General features: G+C 52.5%; 1 protein-coding gene across 7 annotated transcripts in view; it reads right to left on the bottom strand.

The window, feature by feature from the left end:
- Nucleotides 1–20,432, bottom strand: part of CDH23 (cadherin related 23) — a 416,105-nt gene that overhangs the window by 235,312 nt on the left and 160,361 nt on the right. For all 7 annotated transcript variants that reach the window (XM_058696615.1, XM_058696614.1, XM_058696613.1 and 4 more), the window contains exon 7: nt 88–282. In XM_058696615.1, coding sequence (XP_058552598.1) covers nt 88–282 — 195 coding nt within the window. The remainder of the gene's footprint in view (nt 1–87; nt 283–20,432) is intronic.

Below are 20,432 nucleotides of genomic sequence, written 5' to 3'. Positions count from 1 at the left end.
CCTGACCAGCAGGGAAGGACGCCGATGTCCCATTGCTCTCCCCCGGGGGGGGTGGGGGGGGAAGGCAGACATCCACGCGGGACTCACCGTGGCGTTGACGGTGAGCTGGTAGGCCTGCGTAGTCTCGTAGTCCAGCTCCCGGATCACTGTGACGATCCCGCGGGCACTGTCGATGGCAAAGAACAGGGAGGGGGGCTGGAAGGAGTAGAGGACACTGCCGCCCGCACCCAGGTCGGGGTCCGTGGCGTTCACAATGAAGATGGGTGTCCCCACTGGTGTGTTCTGGGGGTGAAGCAAAGCAAACAAAAGGGTGAGAAGTGCTCGGAGCAGCTGCCTTTGTCGGTGACTATTCCCCCAAAACCCATTAACCACGTCCCTCCAGCCAACCGCACCCGCGGCTTTGTCATTTTTATTCTAAGAGGGTTCAGAGGAATTTAAAATGCAGTATCTGGTTGTTTTTTTGTTTTTTTTTTTTCCTTTTTTTGATGGCCTCCTGGTGGCCGTAACAGCACCAGTTCTAAAGATGATCTGCTCATCCTGGAGTTCTGGATGAGGGCCTTTTGGTCCCCAAGCCCCCTGTTTCTTGGTGGTGCTGATTCGTCCGTTGAGTGCCCCTTTTTGCCCAAGCCTCGGGCTCGGGGGGTTCAGTGGGGCACCTGGGAGTCAGTGTGTCGGGAGGTTCAAGGGCAGGGAGCTGAGAGGTGCACACTACAGGCAGGTGGCCGGGGGCCCCGAGGGCTTTGCTGGCAGCATGGAGGTTACTCGGATTGCCCTGGGGTAGGGCATCCACAAGCCTTCCCTGGGCCATGGCAGCCTGCCACGAGAGGCCCACAAGCCCCACTCCAATATTACTACTTCCTGGGAGCCTGCCATGATTCCCTCTGTTATACACTATGTACGGACCCCTGCCCTTTTCCGACTTGGGGTCTTTGGTGAAATGTTGCTTCCTTATGGAACCTTCTAGACCCTTAAGGCAGGTCAGCCCCTCCCCCGCCCCCACCCTCCCCCGCTGTTTATATTAAGGTTCCCACCTCACCCTGGATGCTTTCATCATCCACATATCTTCTATAATTCCTTGGCCCGTGCCTGTCTTGCCTCACAGCGCCCGTGCTCCGTGGAAGCCACAGGGCTCCAGCTGCCTTGCCTAGCACAGTGCCTGGCACACGGCAGGTGTTCAGTCAGTGTCCTCTCTCAAGACATGTGCGAGCTGCCCAGAGAGCGCTCAGCACATTCTCGGGATCTGTTTGCATCTCTGCCCGACGGCCAGCTCTCGTCACCGCAGCGCCCGCCACAGGGCCTGGCACGGCACGCCAGCCACGCCGGCAAAATGCTGGGCGAAGGAACCGATTCATAATTTAGTGAGCTCTGGGCACATCTGAAGATGGGCAAGCTAATGAGGCTCTTTGTGGAGACGAGAGGGTAAAAACAATCCCTGCTCCCGTCAACTGTTACGTGCCAGGTCCTGTGCTGTGTGCTGCATCTGTCACCTCTGTAACAAGTAGCTTTCTAGGTGGCAGCTAGCATCCGGTTTTGGAAAAGGAAGCTAAGGCTCAGAGAGGTGAAGTGCCTTGCCCAAGGCACACAGCTAGGCAATGGTAGAAGGTGGCCTTGAAATCAGGTCCAATTCTAAGCCACCGATCTTAAGCTCTATGCTAAATACTTCTCTTAAACACCCATGGCAGTTCTCGTCCTGACTCTTCTGTGTCAGTGCCAGCCTGAGTGAAGCCTCCTGGCCACGAGTGTGGGACTAGCCCGTAAGTTCCCTGAGGGCAGAGACAGTATTCCTGGTCCTGTGTTTTTTTCATGCTGGGATAATCACTGGGTCCCTTCTGACACCTGCAGGGTCTCTCTCAAGGAAGGCATCCGCGTTGCTGCCTCCTGTCTGTGCTGCTGGCCGTGACGTGGGCCCTGTGTCACCGCTTTGAGCAACTTCTTTCACCGGGGCATGCTGGCAACCCTTCCCCGGAACTATCTGCTTGAGGCAAGAGTGTTCTTTACAAGACCCCTGCTTAGGCTGGAAGGGGCCCCGGGAGAACGATGTGATGGAGTTGCCATTGTTTCTTTCTGAGTGTGCTGATTCTCCCCCATCGCTGAGCATGTGTCAGGCTGAATAAACAGGCTTATAACCTGTCCTTCTCCCACCAGCACTGAGCACAGGAGGCAGATAGGGAGGCCCCTCTCCTCCACACCATCCATGACTCCCCAGTGCCCCTTTGCACAGGACACAGGCCCTCATGGTCTGGCCCTGTCTCCTCCTTCATACTTTATTTTCTGGCAGGTATCCCTTAGTGGCCTTTAGCTAAGATCATGTGTAGCATCTATTCTTATCAGTTTAATATTTCCTGGTAGATAGAGCTATTTGTACTTTCCAAACCCAGCAGGCTGCCTCACACCTTGGAGCCTCTGAACCTCCTTTTCCTTTGCTAGGCCTTCCCTCCTCAGCTCGGTGGCTTGGAAAACAGATGCTCTCTTTCCCTCCAGAAGAGCATCAAGTGTGCAAGGGGGCAGAGCGGACAAGTGCCAGGATTTCGGGGATCGATAGGCCTCTGCTGGAGCCCCAGCCTCGCTGTGTGTCTTTGGGTTCCTTAATCTCTCTGATCCTTAATCCCCTCTCTGTCCACCGGAGTCAATAACGTCCCATAGGGTTAGTGTGAAGAGAACGTGAGCTCAGGAGTGCAAATTTCCCAGCATGTAATAAGTGCTTAGAAGTTGGCAGTTGGGATTTTTGTCATCTGGTGCCTTCCAGAAGACTTGTAGACAAGAACGCCTTCGAGGGGAAGGCAGGCAGGTGTCAAGACGCACGATGAATATTAATAATACTGTGCTGGGCATCCTCTGTCTGCACCCTCCAGATGCAGAGTACCCTGCTCTGTCTCCCCAACCCCCCTGCCCCCGGCAAGACCTCAGTGGACAGCATCCATCCCCAGGCTCCCTTGCAGACTAGCTTCTGCCAGGGGGAGGTGCTGGTAGGAGCTCAGAGTTTGGGAAAGAGGCAGGAGAAGAAGGAGCCTGGGGGATACTTTTCTACTCCCTCCAGCTCCAGGCCAGCCACCCCTCCTCCCTGGCTGCAGCCTTCAGTGGGGTCCAGGCAGGCAGTGCTATCCCCTCCCCTTTTCCCTGCAGCCCTAAGGGCTGCTGCTGGTCTCGGGTGCCTCAACAGCCCTTCATGCCCCCTCGCCCTGCCCACCCTCTGTAAGATGTCTCTTCACTGAAATGCCTTTATTGGAACTGAGATGAACTGTTCCCCGGGGACCTGATGGATACAGGCACTCTGCACATACATACCCGGGGCCACCGCACGCAGGGCCCCGAAGTCTGAGGCCCTCTGGCACTGGGCTCAGTGGAGCCAGTCCCTGCCCTCACACGCCACCATGACGGCATGGGGCTCGAGGAGATCTTTACAAGCCTCTCAGCCAAACTACGGTTCTCCCTCTAGATCCAACACGCACAGCATACGCGAGCACCGGAGCCAGCCTAACCCTCCAAGCCATTCCATCAGGGCCTGGGTTCTGCCACTGGAGGGAGGGACACGTTCCCATTTCAGAGCAGCCAGCCCCCTGTGAGGCCGCTAGACAGCACTTCAGAGCACACCCCACACAGAGCCAGCGCCCAGAGGGAAGGGATGGCTCCCTCGAGAATGTCAGCTCTGCAGCCCCCTGCCTCGGGGAGCAGGGGACATTTCACCCGTGCATACCTCACGGTCCGGGGCAAAGGCTCTCTGGGCAACTGATTAAAGGATTTAAAAGTGAGATCCAAGAAGACAGGGGAAAGGGGGAAAAAGAGGGAATGGCCCTGTGTCTGACCTTCTTAGATTATGTTTCATGCCCGGCAGTGAAAACCCATTTAATTTGTGCGTAACTTACGAAAGGTTTTAAATGGGCCTGGCAAAGAGCCATTCATATACTTACAAGGGAAAAGCCATTGGAGGGAAAAGAATGCTGACTTCCTGCTTTTCAGGTCCCGGGTGCCATGCTCTATCAGGGGAATGGGGCGGGGGGTGGTGGTCATCAGCACCGACACCGGGGGCTTCTCCAAGTACGCAGCTATTTCATGCGAATGTGCAGATGTACCCCCTTTAAAGATCTGCCCCTTCAATGCAAGCAGATTTCTTCTGTGAAGCCAGGTACACCCGGGCTTCCAAGCAGACAGTAGAACTTGGTGACTCAGAGCAGAGATGCTGAGTCAGACCCCCCCGCACCCCCAGACCCCCCCCGCACCCCCCACACCCCACCTCCAAGTTTGAGTCCCAGCCTCTCTCTCCACTTATTGGCTGGAGACCTCAAACTTCTGCTGTTGAACTCTTTTGGCTCAGTTTCCCTGTACCAGGGAAAATGTAAAAATGGAGTTGTTAACGGTACCTACCTCCAGGGTTGTAAGAAAGAATTAAGTGAGACAAGGTACGAAAAAAAAAACCCAAAAAACTTCTTGCTGAGCCAGGCACACAGCAATATTGAACCATACTCAATAAATGGTCGTTGCAATTATTATTATGGTAATAAAATACCATCACAAGCAGGGTGAGATGAGCTCTATTTAAAGGGAGATATTAAAAACAGCCAATCAATCTCTTCATCATCAACCTAGACAAACGGGCATTTAAAAATTCAGAAAGAGAACATCTTTGTTGATTGGTTCATGGCTGCTGCGGACAGATCCAGGGTAGGAGAACATCTGGAGACCCTCCCCAGCCGGTTTGGAGGGCCTGGGAGAAGAGGGCTGGGGTCTGGGGAAGGGGTCAGAGGGGGGGCCTGGAGACAGCTCCTGAACCTGAGGCCAGGCCTGACCATGCACCACTCAGGGATGGCTTGCATGTAGGAGCAAGGAAGGAGCCTTGGGGATTATCCAGTCCAGCCACGATTGGAAATATGATGCCTTGCCTTACATATAGTGCTTTATTTGCCCCATCCAGAGACTGCCAACCCCTGCCTCCCCGCCCACACTTTTTCCAAGTAAAGATGCTTTTTGTACTCACAGTTCTGCTCAAGGGGATGGATGTAGGCAGCCAAGTTTGTACCAAGCGCCTTCAGACCTAGGCCACATCTGATTGGTCCAGGGGTAATCACCTGACTCAAACAGGCCAATCAGATGGGGCCTTGCAAGTTAAACCAATTTTCTGCACAAACCCGACAAAGGTTCTTGCTATCTGTTCGGGCTGGGGTGGGCACCATGGCAAGCAGAAAGCCACAGTTACCAGGCAGCAGAGAAGCCACGGGCAGGCCAAGGAAGCCCATGTGCAGCGATGACAATGAGCACAGTGAGACAGAAAAGCAGAGACAAGGGCCTCTGAGAGCCTCCCCTACCCTGGTCGTCACAGGCCCTGCCTGGACTTCATTTTCTATCCCTGGCTGTGGTGTAGAGACTCAATCTGGGCTGTCCTTCCCATGGCTACCCCCTTGGCTTACACTGTCCTCCGTGGGTCTCAACTCCTGCCTGCCCCGTGGCACCCCCAGAATGTATCCAGCCACAGGCAAGGCCTCCTCATTCCTGCAGCTCTGCCCCAGGCTCAGCCTGACTCTTGCCTGCAGGGATTCCATCCTTTTAACGCCCAGGCTGGGCCACAGAAAGCAAAGCTCCCTACCACTGCTCCTAGACTGCTGGGGGCAAGGGAGGTAATAATGGGGAGAAGAATAAAACAGCCTAGATGAATGAATGCGGGCTCCCTCTCCTTTTTAAGCGTCCCCAGACACTCCATTTAACATGCAAATCCATTCAGGTCATTGCAATGATCAGCATGAATGTGGAGGTGGCAGGGGCGGGCAGGGGACAGCTTGATCATGGGCTTGACACACTCAGCCAAGACAGGCCTGGATGAGCAATGCTCTGCAAGGCCAGGCTCTGCCCACCTGGAGGCAAGGAAACCAGGGGCAGGTACTCCTACGGAGTCTAGGCTTGGGGTTCAGGGGTCTACAGAAGCATTGCCAGGGTGGTCCTGAGCTGTGGAGGCAGGGCCAAAAGGCCCATTCCAGTCGACATGGGCCGCCCCGTTCTAGGGCAACTTCTCCCCACATGTTCATTGTAGACTTGGCCCTGAGTCCACTTTCTTGTTGGAAAGGGGTGGCTGGTCTTTGGAGGAAAGGTTCCACGGGGCGTGATTACTCCTGCCTCTGAGATAGGCCTCTTGGTTTGCTTCCCTGCCCCAGTTCTGCTCCTAGCACCCCTTCCTCTATGACCATTCCTTCTCCCGCCCAGGCCTGCCCACTCCCTCATAGGTTCTGGGCCGTTTCAAGGGAAATCTCCCCAGATGCACCGCCCATGCCTCCTGGGAGGCAGGGACCAGTGTTTAGTCACCACCCCCCCGCAAAACCCTTGCACTGCCAGCTGGATCCTTCTCAGCAGAGGCCCACTCCACGCAGGTCGCAGACAGGGCAGGCCCCCGCCTCTTCCAGTTCCCAGTTAAGCTCCACGCCACTTCTGATGGACCCGCTGCAAATGGGCCACACTGTGCAATTCAGAGACAAATAAATCTTTTTGCTACTCCTGGGGTGACAAGGGAATAGACTCTGGGAATGTTCTGCTGTGCAAGGGATCTTGTTCGTTAATAATAATGATAAATAGCTCACTTCTCACATGCAGTGTGAGTTACATTACACTCCAGGCTTCTACAGAGGTGGCTCGGGGTGCTCACTGGAACAGTGGGGTGGGGGGGGTGCGTGCAGAAGGGAGGAAGGGGCCGGGCAGGTGGAGCGGCAGAGAGGGAAGGCGCAGGAAACGGAGAAGGAGAGACGGTAAGGAAGGGGGCAGGGGAGGGAGAAGAAGGTGACAGGGGACAAAGGAAACTAGGAGGGGACAGTGAAAGAGCACAACAGGGGAGCAAAGGGCGATGGGGGTGAGGTGGGAGAGCACGCCTAAGAAGAGAGAGGGAAGGAAAGAGGAAGAAACTGAAAGGGAGAAAAAGAGACAGTGCAGAGGGAAAGTTGTGAACAAAGGAAAAGAAGAACAAAAGTTCGAGACGCCAAGAGAAAGGAAATAGAGCACACCGTACCCTCTCATCTTTGCAGTGTACCCTCCTCAATTCGATTTATTCTGTACCTTCGACCCCACCTCCGCAAGAAGCCCTACCATTTCCACTGTAGGTGTCGTCTCTAAAGGCGTTATTAATATTTATGGAATGCTTGCTGGATGCCGCCACAGTCTTTAATATCTTATTATAAAGCCTGTTATAAAATGCATTAGTAATAAATTCCTGACAGATGGAGTTCTGACAAGGTGCGGGCGCCTTGGTGAATCGGAGCTGGGAACAGACGCTCCTGGAACGTGCGCGTGCTGCTCAGAGGCTGGGCTGCTGCCCGTCCCTTCCCCCCCACCGCCCCCCACCTGAGGTGGGGTGGGGGCGGGGAGGGAGCTCACTCCTCCATCCTCAGGCCCAGGAGCCATCAAATATTATCTCATCACCTCCTTTTCCCCCAGAGCGGAAGAATGAAAGCTCAGAGAAATGAAGCAATCTGTCTCAAGTCACACAGCTTGTAAGTGAGTGATGGAATTTTAGGGTTCAAGTTCAGGTCACCTCTGTGTCCCCAGACCTCAGGGACCCTGCAGATGAGGGTGGAGAGTGGGCTCAGGGTCCCTGCTCAAGTAGGGCTGATTCACTCACTTCCCTCCTTGGAAGGGCTGGGAATGACATGGGGGCCGAAGACGGGGGGGTGGGGGGGGTGGGGGGGGCTCTGGGTTGTTTGCACTGGAGAAAGGAAGGCTGATGGGGAGCTTTAGCCCCCCAAAAACTCAGAAGGAAGAGAGTGTCCCAAAATTTGCACATTTCTACTGGGAATCAGGAAATGAGCTCCCACTGGGCCAAGAGGAAGTCATATCAGAAGTAGAGGCCTTTCTGACAAGGGGGCTCCTGGGGCAAAGGGGAGGTGCTGGTGTTTTAGTTTCCATCGAATGCCACAGCAGGTGCCACTTCACTGATGACTCTGGAGGCAGGGGCCCACTGGGGTCTTGGGGAGGGTGTCATTCCAAATGTGAAGCTGTAGAGGCTTTGTGGCATTCCAGCTTAGGGAAGGGGAGAAACGGGGTCTGTGGGAGACGGACCATATTTCTTTCTCAAAGAGGCAAGAAAGAGTGTGCGAGCTCCAGCTGAAAGCAGGTCCAAAGGGAGAAACAGTGCTTTGAGGGGGACCTGGAGAGGCAAGTGCCCACAGGGCCCCGATGGATGTCTCAGGTGGTCCCCTCTGGTCAGGGAGAGGGCACACTGGCTTGTGCACAAGTCCGCATGTGTATAATGGGCACTCCAGCACGTCTCTCTGCAGAAGAGTCCGGAAGAGATCAATTCACAACGTTTCTTTTCTCTATCAGTGTCTGCTATCTCTCACATGATGTGCACTGGACCCCAAAAGGTGCTGGGTCTTCCCTGAGAGCTGGGCAGACTGCTGGGTGGAGGAACAAGCCCTGTGGGCACAAGGAGCCCCAAAGGGCTGAGCTCTGAGTGCCACACACCCTGGCATGATTAAAGCACTTTCCTAGCTATTCCACATCTCCTTGGGGCCAGCTCTGGCCTGTCCATCTGAGTCCCTCCCTCCTTCTTGGCCTCCAGCTGTGCACTGCCCATTCTGAATCCCAGGAAGACACCCATCAAAGTGCAGACCTGACTTCCCCACACCTGTGAGGGTCTTTGCCTGCCAGCATGATCTTGGACTTGCCCCCCATTCTTCATTGGGCACCAGCACCTGACAATTCTTGCTTCAACATTCCTCACATCCTTCCTTTTCTCTTTGTTATTTACCTTGGCCACCTCTGCAGTGACACCTAGCATCGTCACTTGCAAATCTATAGAAGGCATTCAATAAATGTTTTAACAGAATCGGGACTTCCTATTCAACAGGGCAGGTTGAACACGTCCATTTATTTCTGTTTTTGTCCCAACCCCTCACCAAAATGACAATATGATAATTAAAAATGCATAGGTCCACAAGGACAAAAAGAACAGGAGAGGAGGCAAAAGCAGATGAGAGACGTTGACAAAATCCTGGAAACTAGGAATTGATGGGACAGGAGCCTGCCTTAGGAAAGAGGGGCAAGCCAAAGCTCAGGCTGGCAACTCAGAACCCTGGGAAATCAGAAGCTGGAGATACCAGGTGATGCCCAAACCAGGGAGACCAACCGCAAATCTTTAAAGAGTAGTCAGACTCCCAAATGCCTTCTTTGGCTTGTGCAGAAGACAGGAGGTCTACTTTCTCAAGGGGCCAAGTTAGTCAGGCTCTGGACCCAGGCTGGGAGCTGGATAAGGCACTGAAAACAAGGAGGTCCAATGAAAATCTGCATCTCTCCTCCACTCACATCCCCAATCAGGCCTCTTTAGCCAGTTGGCCTCTTGAATACTGACAGCCTGGCAGGAGATAGGAAAACTGCCTCAGAGAAAACACTAATATTAACATGGTAGAGTTCTCGCAAGGAAACAGCTAGGTCCTCACCAAATCACCCCATAGTGAAGTCTGCTGGTTGACAAGAGCACTCCACCCTACCCTGCCCTAACACACACAGCAGGTTTCCATGTGCCTAAATGTGAACACACTCTTAAATATAAACATAGAACTGAGGGTCATGAAACATTTGAGAAGAGCCTCGACTATGAAAGACAGACAGGGGTGGGTAGGGGGACAGTGGGAAGGAATAACAAAAGTAACTTTTTTCAAATGTTTAATTAATTATTTTGAGAGACAGCAAGAGAGTGCATGTGTATGTGAGTGCATGCACGAGTAGGGGAGGGACAGAGAGAGGGGGGGAGAGAGAGAGAATCCCAAGCAGGCTCCATGCTTAGCACGGAGCCCAACACAGGGCTTGATCTCATGACCATGAGATAATGAGCTGAGCTGAAATCAAGTTGGATCCTTAACTGACTGAGTCACTCAGGCACCCCAAAAGTGAATGTTTTAACATCCAGAGAGACAAGACATAGCATCTTTGAAATCAGAACATTCCAAGAGGAAAAGATAATAGAAATGAAAACTTAATGGAAGAGTTGGAAGATAAAGAAATTTCTCCAAAAGTAGGACAAAACTCAAAGAGATGGAGACTGGGGGAGAAAATAAGAAAATTAGAGAAGTAGTTCAGAAGATCGAACACCCAACTAATAGGAGTTCCAGAGAGAGAGGAAACAGGGCAAATGAAGGGAAGGAAATTATCTGAAAAGAGAGGTAAAAAAATCTCCCAGATCTGAATGACATGTTTCCAGATGGAAAACGGCCACTGTGTTCTGAAGACAGACCCACACTGAAGCATAAAACTATGAAGTTTCCAAACACTCAGATTAAAAAAAAAATCTGAGACACATTCAGAGAGAAAACAAAAGTCTACAGTCAAAGGATCAGGAATCAAAATGGCACTGAAGTTCTTAACAGCAACATTATAGGCAAAGGAGAAATGACTTTACATTATGAGGGAAACGATTTCATTCTAGAATTCTATACCCAGCTAAACTATCAACAAATATGTGTTTAGAATAAACACATTTTTCAAACAGAGTAAAAAAAAAAAATCCCATGAATCCCTTTTCAGAGGGTGTGAACCAAGAAAGAGGAAGCTATGGGACCCACATAGAAAGAGACAAAGAAATTCTCTGGGTGATTCCCCTCTCATCCCCCATGCCCCACACAGGTGTCCTCAGCCACTTAGCCTCCAGAAGAGCAAAGTGAACCAGAGCACAGCCCGTCTGGAGTGGAGCTGGAGGATGGATGCTCCAAGGGGAATGCTGCCAAGAGAAATACAATCTGATAAAAAAAATCAATATACTTTTAATATACTGAGAGGAGGTACTTAATTATGTCAGAATATTTAGAGTAAGTGATAGGTTCACAGAACCCTAAGCAAACAAATAAGAAAGAGAGGTAATCATTAACTCTAGAGAAAACAAAAAAGGATTTTTTAAAAAAATTTCAGTACGCTATATGGCACAGCTTGAATAATATGTACACAGTCACAATGCCTTAGACACTAAATGTCATGTGGGCTCTGGATAAGTCGGGCGGATGGGTAGAGCATGTTAGGAGTGGGGTGTGTGTGTGCGTGCGCCACAGAGATGAGGTAGAGGGTGGGGCAAAAGTGCCATTCTCATCCTTCAGAGCTGGAAGTCAATATCTAAAACTGAAAAATGTACACGCATGCAATTTGGAAATAAGAAGGTAACGATCAGAAATTGAAAGAGACTGTCTCAGGGTGGGAATCAGGAATGAGAAAGGGCGAGATGAGGCATTGATGTTTTTATTATAAACCTGGCTTTACTACCTGACTTTTAAACTCATGCAAATATGACTCTGATAAAAATTAATATAAAAGTGGAAAAAATTTTATCTCCCTACAGGCTGGTCTACTGCAGCCCTTCCTCTTTTTTTTTTTGGCCTTGACCCTGTAATTGATCCCAGAAAGTCACTGCCCTAAAGCACTGATCTCCCAGCTTATTCTCCTCCTCAGACACTATCACTGCCTCCAAGGCAACGTCTCCTGGGCCTTGAATGTCACCACAGTCTGACCAAAGCTTCCCTCTCTAAACTCAGCTTTCATTTTTGCCCCACTGAGACACTCTGCTTTGGCCAGACTGTTCTACAGGGCAGCCCCCAGGGTGTGGGCCCACCTCTAGCCTTTGCTCATGGTGCTCTGTGTCCTCCATCCAAATTCCTTCTGGTATTTTCCCTGGAGAGTAGGCATCACCATCCAGCATATAGAGACGACACTCCCTTCCTGGAAAAGGCTGTTGGCTCCCCAGGTTTCTAGGCATATGTGCCCAAGCTGAGGTTGAGATGCTCTCTCTCCACCCCACACACATGGGCCCTGGCCTTTACACACGTGCTGGGTGTGCAGGGCTGGGAGAAGCCTCATCCAACAGACATCTGGGCCCTCCCTCCCTTCTCAGAAGCTTGATTTTCAGAGCGAGGTATGACCCTTAAGTGTGCAAAGGCCCCCGCTCCTCCTCATTCAGAGGTTAAGGAAACCCCAGGCCATTTTTCTCACCCCTCACTGCAGCAACCCCACCCCAGCCCCAGCCCAGTGTCCTTCCTATATAAGGAACGGCAGTAGAGTTCCAAGGCACCTCCTCCACCAAGTGTCACCTCCCATTAGCACCACATTCCAGGGCTGTCCACGCACCTGTCCTCCCCCAGACGCCTTCTATACCTTCTCACTTGCTGACCTGTGGGAGCACAGGGCACCATGGACAGGCCAGCAGCTGGCTGAAGGCCATGTGCAGAGAGCACAGGACAGGAGCGCCATGATGGTGGGGTGGCCCCTGTGCCCACACCGGCCCCAGTCCCCACAGCATGCTGCTTTCAACACCAGGCAGTGCCACACCCTCCCCCAGGGAACCAGTTTCTGCTTCTCTCTGTGTGTTATGGGAGGAGTGACAGAGCAGAGGAGTGGATCCGGATGACCTGGGCTGTTTAGCTTTACTCTCACACCCCTCCCCGACTTGAAAGTTAAACTGATTGGCTCCCGGAAGCCAGCCCGCCTCCCTCCCCCGGCAGGGACTTAGAAACCAGCTTCTGGAGACCTGGGAGCATTCATTAGGTGATGATTACTCCTCATGCATGTTGGCCTGACTGGAAAAAAATCCAGAAACAACAGTTCTGAAATGTTGGGTCACATTCTGGCTTTCCAATAACCATCTGCAGGACTTCCTTCTCTGTTGTCACAGAGCATTGATGCAAACATTGATGCCTCGGTTTTCCCACCCAGGAAATGGGTATAACAATTCCCGTACTGCCTTCCACATAGCTCTGCAGGGGAGACAAAATGTGTTAACAGTGGAGGAAGTGCTTTGAAATCTCAAAGGTCAAAATAAAAATCACCACCTTCTGCAGAAGTAGACAATTTGAAGAGAAAAAAAAAACTAGGGAAAGGTTGGATGTGACCTACAGAAGAATTCTCTCTAAAAAGCTACCCTGGAGGGACAAAACCTGGGTTGTCTAGGTTCCAGGACACCGTCCCTGAACCCAGGACTGTAGGGTGCTGAGTTCTGAATGGAAACAGGGATCAGCTGAGGCATGAGGTCGTCTTGAGATTTGCTAGATTACGGAAAATGACAATGAATAGATGCATGGAGTCTCCTGGGATTTTTTTTAAGTAAGAAAAAGACTTCTGTGGGTCTCAGGTAATAACTCACATCTGTTGATGACATCGTATATTTCAGGCCCTGTTTTAAGCACTTTCCATGCACTATCTCGTACAGTCCTTATGGAAGCCTTGGAGCAGACACTATTACCATTCCCATTATCCAGATGTCCAAGGCCATGTGGTAGTAAGCAGGAATCCTGGGGTTTGTACCCAGGCAGGCTGCTCGAGGGCCCAAGCTCTTAACCACCATGCTATATTATTCTCAGTGATGAGTGAGCAAAGTGTACGAGGTCTAGGAGGCAGGGGGATGGCCAAGATGACCTTGAGAAACTGGGAATCCTGTCACGCTGGCTAAGTGCCAGGGTCTACTAGTGACATTTAAGGGACTTGCCACAGGACAACTCAGGCCACCCAGAGGCTCCAGGTTCAGAAAGCGACAAGTGTCAGACGTCACCAGGAAGGTGCTGGAAGTGTAAGAGTTAGTCATCTATCAGGAGCTGTCCGATTCTTTCATCCAGCGATCCCAAACATATTTATCGAATAACACAGTTCAAGACTATGTTGGCCACACTCTTCACCCCTCCGAAAGAGAAATGGTTATGAGCAATTCCAGGTGGTTATTTATGGGGAGGAAGACAGACACGACAAAGGGAGGCTTTGAAAGAGCAAATACATCAGGGAAATTATAGTGTGAGTCCCAGCTCCAGCCCTTTTTGCTGTGTGACTTTAGGGAAGTTAGGCAACCTCTCTGAAGCTCAGTTTCCTTACAGTGAGATGGGAATAAGAAGATCTATCTCACAGGATTATCATGAGGCTTACAGGAGATAACACACACGATGAGTGCTTTGTGCAAAATCGCTGCTCAATACACCTTAGGCTCTATCATAATGTTATTCCTTCTCGGGGTGCGTGTAAGGGTCTATGAACTGTAAAGTGCTTTGCAAATGTTATTTCTGGTGGGGAGGTCTGGAAGGGGAGGGGATGCTTCTGAAGGGTGAGGTCCTTGCTCTGCTCTCAGCAGAGACAAAAGTCCTGGATAAAAGGCTAAGGGAAGGCCTCCTTGTGGCCTTCACCCCATCTCTGTCCCAGCGGAGCCCGCTGGCCGTGTGGTGCCTCCAATGCTGCCCTGAGCTTTCGGTGCACGGCTCCGTGGCTCACAAACGGGGCTCCATCTCCCCACCCCCAAATTCATTCCCCTGCATAATGATGAATCATGTTAAACAAAATGAATATGCAAATCTCCTTAGGGCAGGCCTTACATCTATGGGAAGCTGAGGCTAATAAGTGGATTCTGAAAAAGGAGACAGCTCAAGTAATACAACTTCTGCTCATCTCTCCTCCCCATGCCCCTCAGGCTCCGCCCACCAGTGTGCCCCTTTATCCCCAGCTGGGGTGTGCGTTTTGAAGGGGTGGGTAAAGGAGGCAGCACAGGCCTGGTGTGTTTTTCCCTGTTAGATCCCCAATCCCGGTGGCTAATGCTGCCAGCCCTTTAGGCAGTGTGATGTGATAAGTAGAACCTGTCACTTGGAGCCCAGGGGCTTAAGGGCCGACAGTCTGGGGGAGACCACACATAGGCTGCAGGGGAGCTGAGGGCTGGAGAGAGGGGGGGTTGGTGGGCCCAGGACCCAGGCAGAGAGAGGGCAGCTGAAGGAACTCACTGGCCTTGGTGGGGGTGGGGGAGCTGGGAAATGGCTTAAGAGTCAAGAGGCAGAGACTGGAATTATCCTGGCTACAAAGGACTTGAAGAATCACCTAGGCCAGGGCTTGGAATCTTGGAGAGCTTGGAAACAATATCAGTGCCAGGGCCCTCCCCAGCCTCTGTGCTTCTAAATTCCCCGAGGAATTCTCATGCACGGCCAGGGTGGGGCGCTGCCCTTCCCAGTCACTACTCTACAGTTGAGAACACTGAGACCCAGAGAGCAGAGGGGACTTGATGGGGGTCACATGGATGACACTCTCCTGCTTGGGTAAGGATGGCCCAGGGAGGTCCAGACACCCAAGGAACATACCCGAGGAGGGAGGATACCCCTCTCTGTTGTCCTTGGGAACGTTCCCATAGTAGGGGACCGTGAGGGCTCTAAAGGCTGGGGTGGCATGGAGCATCTGTTCCCACAGATCTGGGGAGGTGGGCACCCTTTGAGGGAGGTGTGGGAGGCACACGGCAGGGGTTCCAATTCTTTGGTCTACTGTGGCTGGTACATCAAGGCACGTGGGCTCCATCACTCGTTTTAGGGACAGCCAGAAGCCTGGCACACAAAACCATGAGAAGACTACTAGACCGACCCCGAGAAAAGACAGAGACCCAGAATCCCAGAAGCACTCTGCTCTGCCCAGGGTAAGGCAGTCCTATGGTAGCCATGGCTGCCTCCGTTAAGACCAGACTTGACCAAGAAACAAACCAGCCAAGGGGCACCTGGGTGGCTCAGTCAGTTAAGTGCCAGGTTCAGCTCAGGTCATGGTCTGTCGAGCCCCGCATTGGGCTCTCTGCTATCAGCACAGAGCACACTTTGGATCCTCTCTCCTCCCCCCTCTCTCTGCCCCTCCCCCCCTTACGTGCTTTCTCTCACTCTCTCAAAAATAATGAATTTTAGGGGTGCCTGGGTGGCTCAGTCGGCTGAGCGTCCGACTTCGGCTCGGGTCATGATCTTGCAGTTGACGAGTTCGAGCCCGGCGTCGGGCTCTGTGCTCAGAGCCTGGAGCCTGCTTCGGATTCTGTGTCTCCCTCTCTCTCTGCCTCTCCCCTGCTCATGCTCTGTCTCTCTCTGTCTCAAAAATAAAGATAAACGTTAAAAAAAATAATAAATTTTAAAAAAATTTAAAGAAAGAAAGGAACCAGCCTTCCCTTTCCTAACAGAACCCAGAGAAAGTGGTTCCATACACCTTCCTGGTGGTTCAAGTTGACGATTAACTTGGTTAGGACCTCCCAAAGGTCTCCTCAAGCCCCTCCTGGAATTATGAACGTGGAGACCAATGTCTACCAAGAAAGAGTGCTCCCCATCTCTGCTTCTCCTGGCCCCAGGGCGCCCAGTGAAAGAGGGGCACACTGGCCTTCCCGCAGGAAGTAGGAGACACCACGGGTAGGAATTGCAAATGACTTTCATTAAGCAGGGGTGCTAATACCATGAATTACAAATGAAACCCAGATGAAGAGGACCCTGGCAGCCTTACCTCCATTTGATATTAATTGGGCGACACTTTGTTTTAATGGTACATTAATTAATGCAGAATTTCGACGGAAGTCCTCGTGACACTCACATTAATACAAATGAATTCATTACCGTTGGTGTTATTACAAGAAATGACAAATAAATCTGTAACAGTGGGACCCTTCAAATAATAATCACGAATCATTAGGTTTGCGGCTCGTTTGTACTGTAGCTTGCAAATATGTGTATATGTTTTCTGCTGCGAGTGTTCTCTCGCCTTTTGGCTGGGGGAGGCAGCCGGTCGTGGCTGGCTCTGTGGCAGTGAAAGCGAAAAGCCTCTTCCGGACCTCCCTGCACCTGCTCTTCCTCCCTTTCTTCCTCCCACCTCAACCTCCAGAGAACTTCTGTCCCCAGAGCCCTGCCCCAGGCTTAGGGACTCCGTGTAAGGGGTGTGATTGCTATTGGTCTGCCCTATCCAGCACACCCAGTATACCCTCTGTCCCTAAGAAAGGGGTAGTGGGGAAAGGAATAAAAACAACATGGCCCAGGGGTGGAGCCTGGCTTGATGAGGGTTGAATGGGTGCAGCTACAGCAGCTGTCTGTTCTCCGAGGTTCCCCACGTCAGATTGGTCTTCAAGCCCCTGAGGGTCTTGGGGACACAATCCAGGGGCCCGATGACCAACACTGTGCTAGAAGTAGCATCCACTTTCTCCACGGCAGTCCTCACCAGGGCCCAGAGGCTTTGTCCCATCGGAAAGGGCACAAAAGACGCTTTGAGCGCTCAAACCCATCCACAGCTCGAGTAAGGAAGGGCCACGCGTGGGACTCAGCTCTGCCTGGTCCCCAAGCTCCCAATACATCAGCTCTTTGCAAGGAGAAGCTGCCATCTGCCCGGAAAGGTCAGTATCCTGGTGGAGACTAGGTAGAGCCTGGATGACCCGACCAGCCAATCGCTACTCTCCATTCCCCTGGCTCAGGGCTCTGGGCTGTAATCTTGCGGGGGCCGGAAAGGGACCAACAAACTGGGTCTACAGTTTCCACCCTGGTTGTTTCTTACACCCTCTCAGTTCCCTGAAGCTGAGGCCAAGACCACTCTTGCTTCGAAAGGGCCATCGGGAAGGTCCCAGGAAACCACACTTGGAAGAAAGCATCAGGCGGGCCTGGATGACCCAGGTGGGTTTTAGTTCTGCAAATCCTTGGCACACAGGCTGCCCCTCCTCCATTCTGCACCCAGGGCAGAAAGTGCCAAGAGATCGCAGTGCTATTCCCCGGACTCAGCCTGGGGTTCCCAGCCCAGGGCTCTAAGCAGCTTCTATCCGTGAACTGGTGTTGACACATGATTTGAGAGCTGTTTGCTACCCCTGGTTTAGAACATCTCTCCCTGGAGGATTTTAAAATAGGATCCAGTTTCTGACGGGAACGCCCAAGAGCAGTTCAGCACGGTAGCCAAGAGGTTGGTTAAATGACCTCTTGGGTCCTTCGAACCCAGGGAGTTTGGGACTCCATGAATCAGTTCCTCCCTCCCGCCTACGAGAATCAATCGGCCGGTCTTATCTCGTACAACAGCTTTCTGACCTTTGGCTAACAGGGAAAACGCCACGGGAGCCAAATCTAGCTTTTGCACCCATGAGATGCTGCTAATGTGGCCAAATCGTGTTGGCTGCTGCCCTATGACCTGCCCTCCGCCCTGGCCCCAGGAGTCCTCGCTGTAGAAGGTGAATGCCACTTGGCTATGAGATGCCGGCTAGAAGGGGGCCACAGCCCACAGTTAGGTGTTTGGGGGGACTCCAGCCCCCTCTCCTGCTCACGTTTTCCCCCATTCACACTGGTACTGAATGAACCAATTAATCACCTAAGATCCTTAACTGTACTAATTACGCTCACTCTCGAAACTTGTGGAACAATTATTTACTGTCTCTGCCTCATGAGCCATCAGTTACGGGAATTGCAGGCAGCCTGTCACTTCTCTCAAGCCAAGACAGAGGCAGTCTAACCACGCTCACAGCTGGTTTCTCAAGGAGAACTCTCAGAGGGCTTTGCTTGAGCGCAGGCTACACCCCACAGAAGTGGCGAAGGCAATGACCGCTCCACGGGAATAGACTTTGCCACTGGATGAGGGGCTGCGCGACACTGATCCTAAATGAAGCCTTTACTATACAAAAGCTGTTCTTTGGTTCCCCTACAAGAAATGTCAACCACTAAGTATTTCCCTGGGGACTGTAACTGCTTCCTTCTTCCTTGTGTCCTTGGCCAGGTTTGGCACTGAGCCCTAGAGATCTAGATGGTGGCTGCGTGGGCACACTGGATTTTCCTCTGGTTCCCCAGGGGCTCTGTATTGCCTCTTCCCAGCCCACCTCAATGCCCATCTCAGATTCTGCTTCCCCTGCTTCCCAATTCCTGGCTTGGAGGAGAGTTAGCGCCTCTGGCCAAGATCTTTGCTAAATGCAGGAAGACACAGAAGGGAGAAGAAGCTGCCAGGCTCTGTCCATTTTACCCGGACCTTGAGATATTCCTGTCCTCCGATGCCACTGGACTTTGGGGCACCAACCCATAGGCCATTACTGCCCACACGCAGACACACTCTCCCCTCTCTGCCCTGAAACACCCCCACCCCCCACTCCCCACCAAGATGACAGTTTATGATGTGGCTGTCAGGGAAACATGTATTTATTCAGGCAAGCAGCAGGCCCCAGCAGGCTGTGGCTCCCGTCCCCTGGGCTCCCTCCCCCATCCCAGCCCTCCCGCTGCCCATAGCGCTCATTTCCACACGTCAGGGCAAAAAGCACTTAGAGCCAACTGCTAAGCTCAAATCTATTCTGGTGCGGAGAAATGCACTCCGTCACCACTCCACTGACAGGCCCCGGGCAGGCTGGAGCGCCGTGGCCAGGCTCTGACTGACCTCACCCCGCTGGGCCTCTCTTCTGGCTTCTGTTACTGGCAGGGGCCAGACAGGCTGACCCACTCCTTACCCCCGGCTGCAGCAGCCAAGGGACCCCCAGCTTCCCTGGAGGTCCCTAGGGGTTCTGAACAAGCCACGTGAAAGTCACAAAGGTGCTTTTAGACTCAACTCGTCCAAGAACAAACTCAGCATCTCCCCTGGGAAGCGCGTCCCTGGCCCTGTGAATGGCAACACATTCTCTCTGCATTCGGTTGCTAAGCCAGAAATCAGAGTCGGCCAAGCAAGTTCTTCTCCCAAACATTGGTCTGCCCTTCCCAGTGTCTACCCGCCTGGACCGCTGCAGCGGCCTCCTGCCTGGGCCTTGCAATGGAGACTCCACCAGGGCCTGGTATGAACTCTTTCAAACATGGATCTGATTGTGTGGCTTATGCTCCAACGACCACCCAGTGGCTCCCTGCTGACCTTCAGATCAATGTCAGAGAATCCCTTCCACGAACCTGCACGGCCCGGCCCTGCCCAGGTCTCCAGCCCCTTTCCTTCACCAGCCCTCCTGTCCTCATCTGCCTCGGCCACGCGGGGCCCTCTTTCACCCCCTCACAGGAACGAGGTGCTTCTCGGCCTCTGAGCCACCGGTGCTGTCCATCCACCAGAATTCTTTTCTCATCTTTACCCCCGTTCACGTCTACTCAGCCTTCACATCTCAGCCAAGTCCCATTTCCTCCAGAACTTTCTCTGAATCCCCCAGTCTAGCTCAGATTTTGGCTGCACTGGCCCCCTGGGATTTTCCTGGGGGCTCCAATCTCACCTTATAATTATGTGACTCTATTTCCCTCTGTTCCCCCCACTAAGCCCCTGAAGGGTGGGAGCCGCGTCTGGTTCTGTTCACCATCGTGCCCCCAGGGCCCAGCACATGGCTGGTGCTGAACAACGTTTGTTGAACGAGAGACATCCCGGGCACCCCCCTACTGACACTCTCCTCGGGACACACCAGCTCCAAAATCTCTCCCTTGCATTCATTCAACAAATCCTAACTGAGCGCCTCCGACATTCTGGAGTCTGCTAGGTGGTGATGGCACGCGGATCCGTGCTGTCTGGAAGGCAATCAGAGGGTGTCAGTGACAGGCAGATTCTGAGTCTGAGTTCTGGCTCCCAGCTCCACCACCCCCGGATCCGGTACCTGCTGGATCTGTGCTCATGCTGTTTCCCCGACTGGAACATTCTTCCTCATTCACTAATTCATCCAACAAATAATTACTGAGCACCTAGTATGTATCGAGCAGTGTTCTAGGTGCAGAGGACACGCTGGCAAACTGCTACGCGTATTCGGTCTCAACCTTGTTATCACCTCC

Source organism: Neofelis nebulosa, chromosome 13 (assembly GCF_028018385.1).
Source record: "Neofelis nebulosa isolate mNeoNeb1 chromosome 13, mNeoNeb1.pri, whole genome shotgun sequence".
NCBI classification, from domain to species: Eukaryota; Metazoa; Chordata; class Mammalia; order Carnivora; family Felidae; genus Neofelis; species Neofelis nebulosa.
This window is presented reverse-complemented; position numbering and strand designations above follow the sequence as displayed.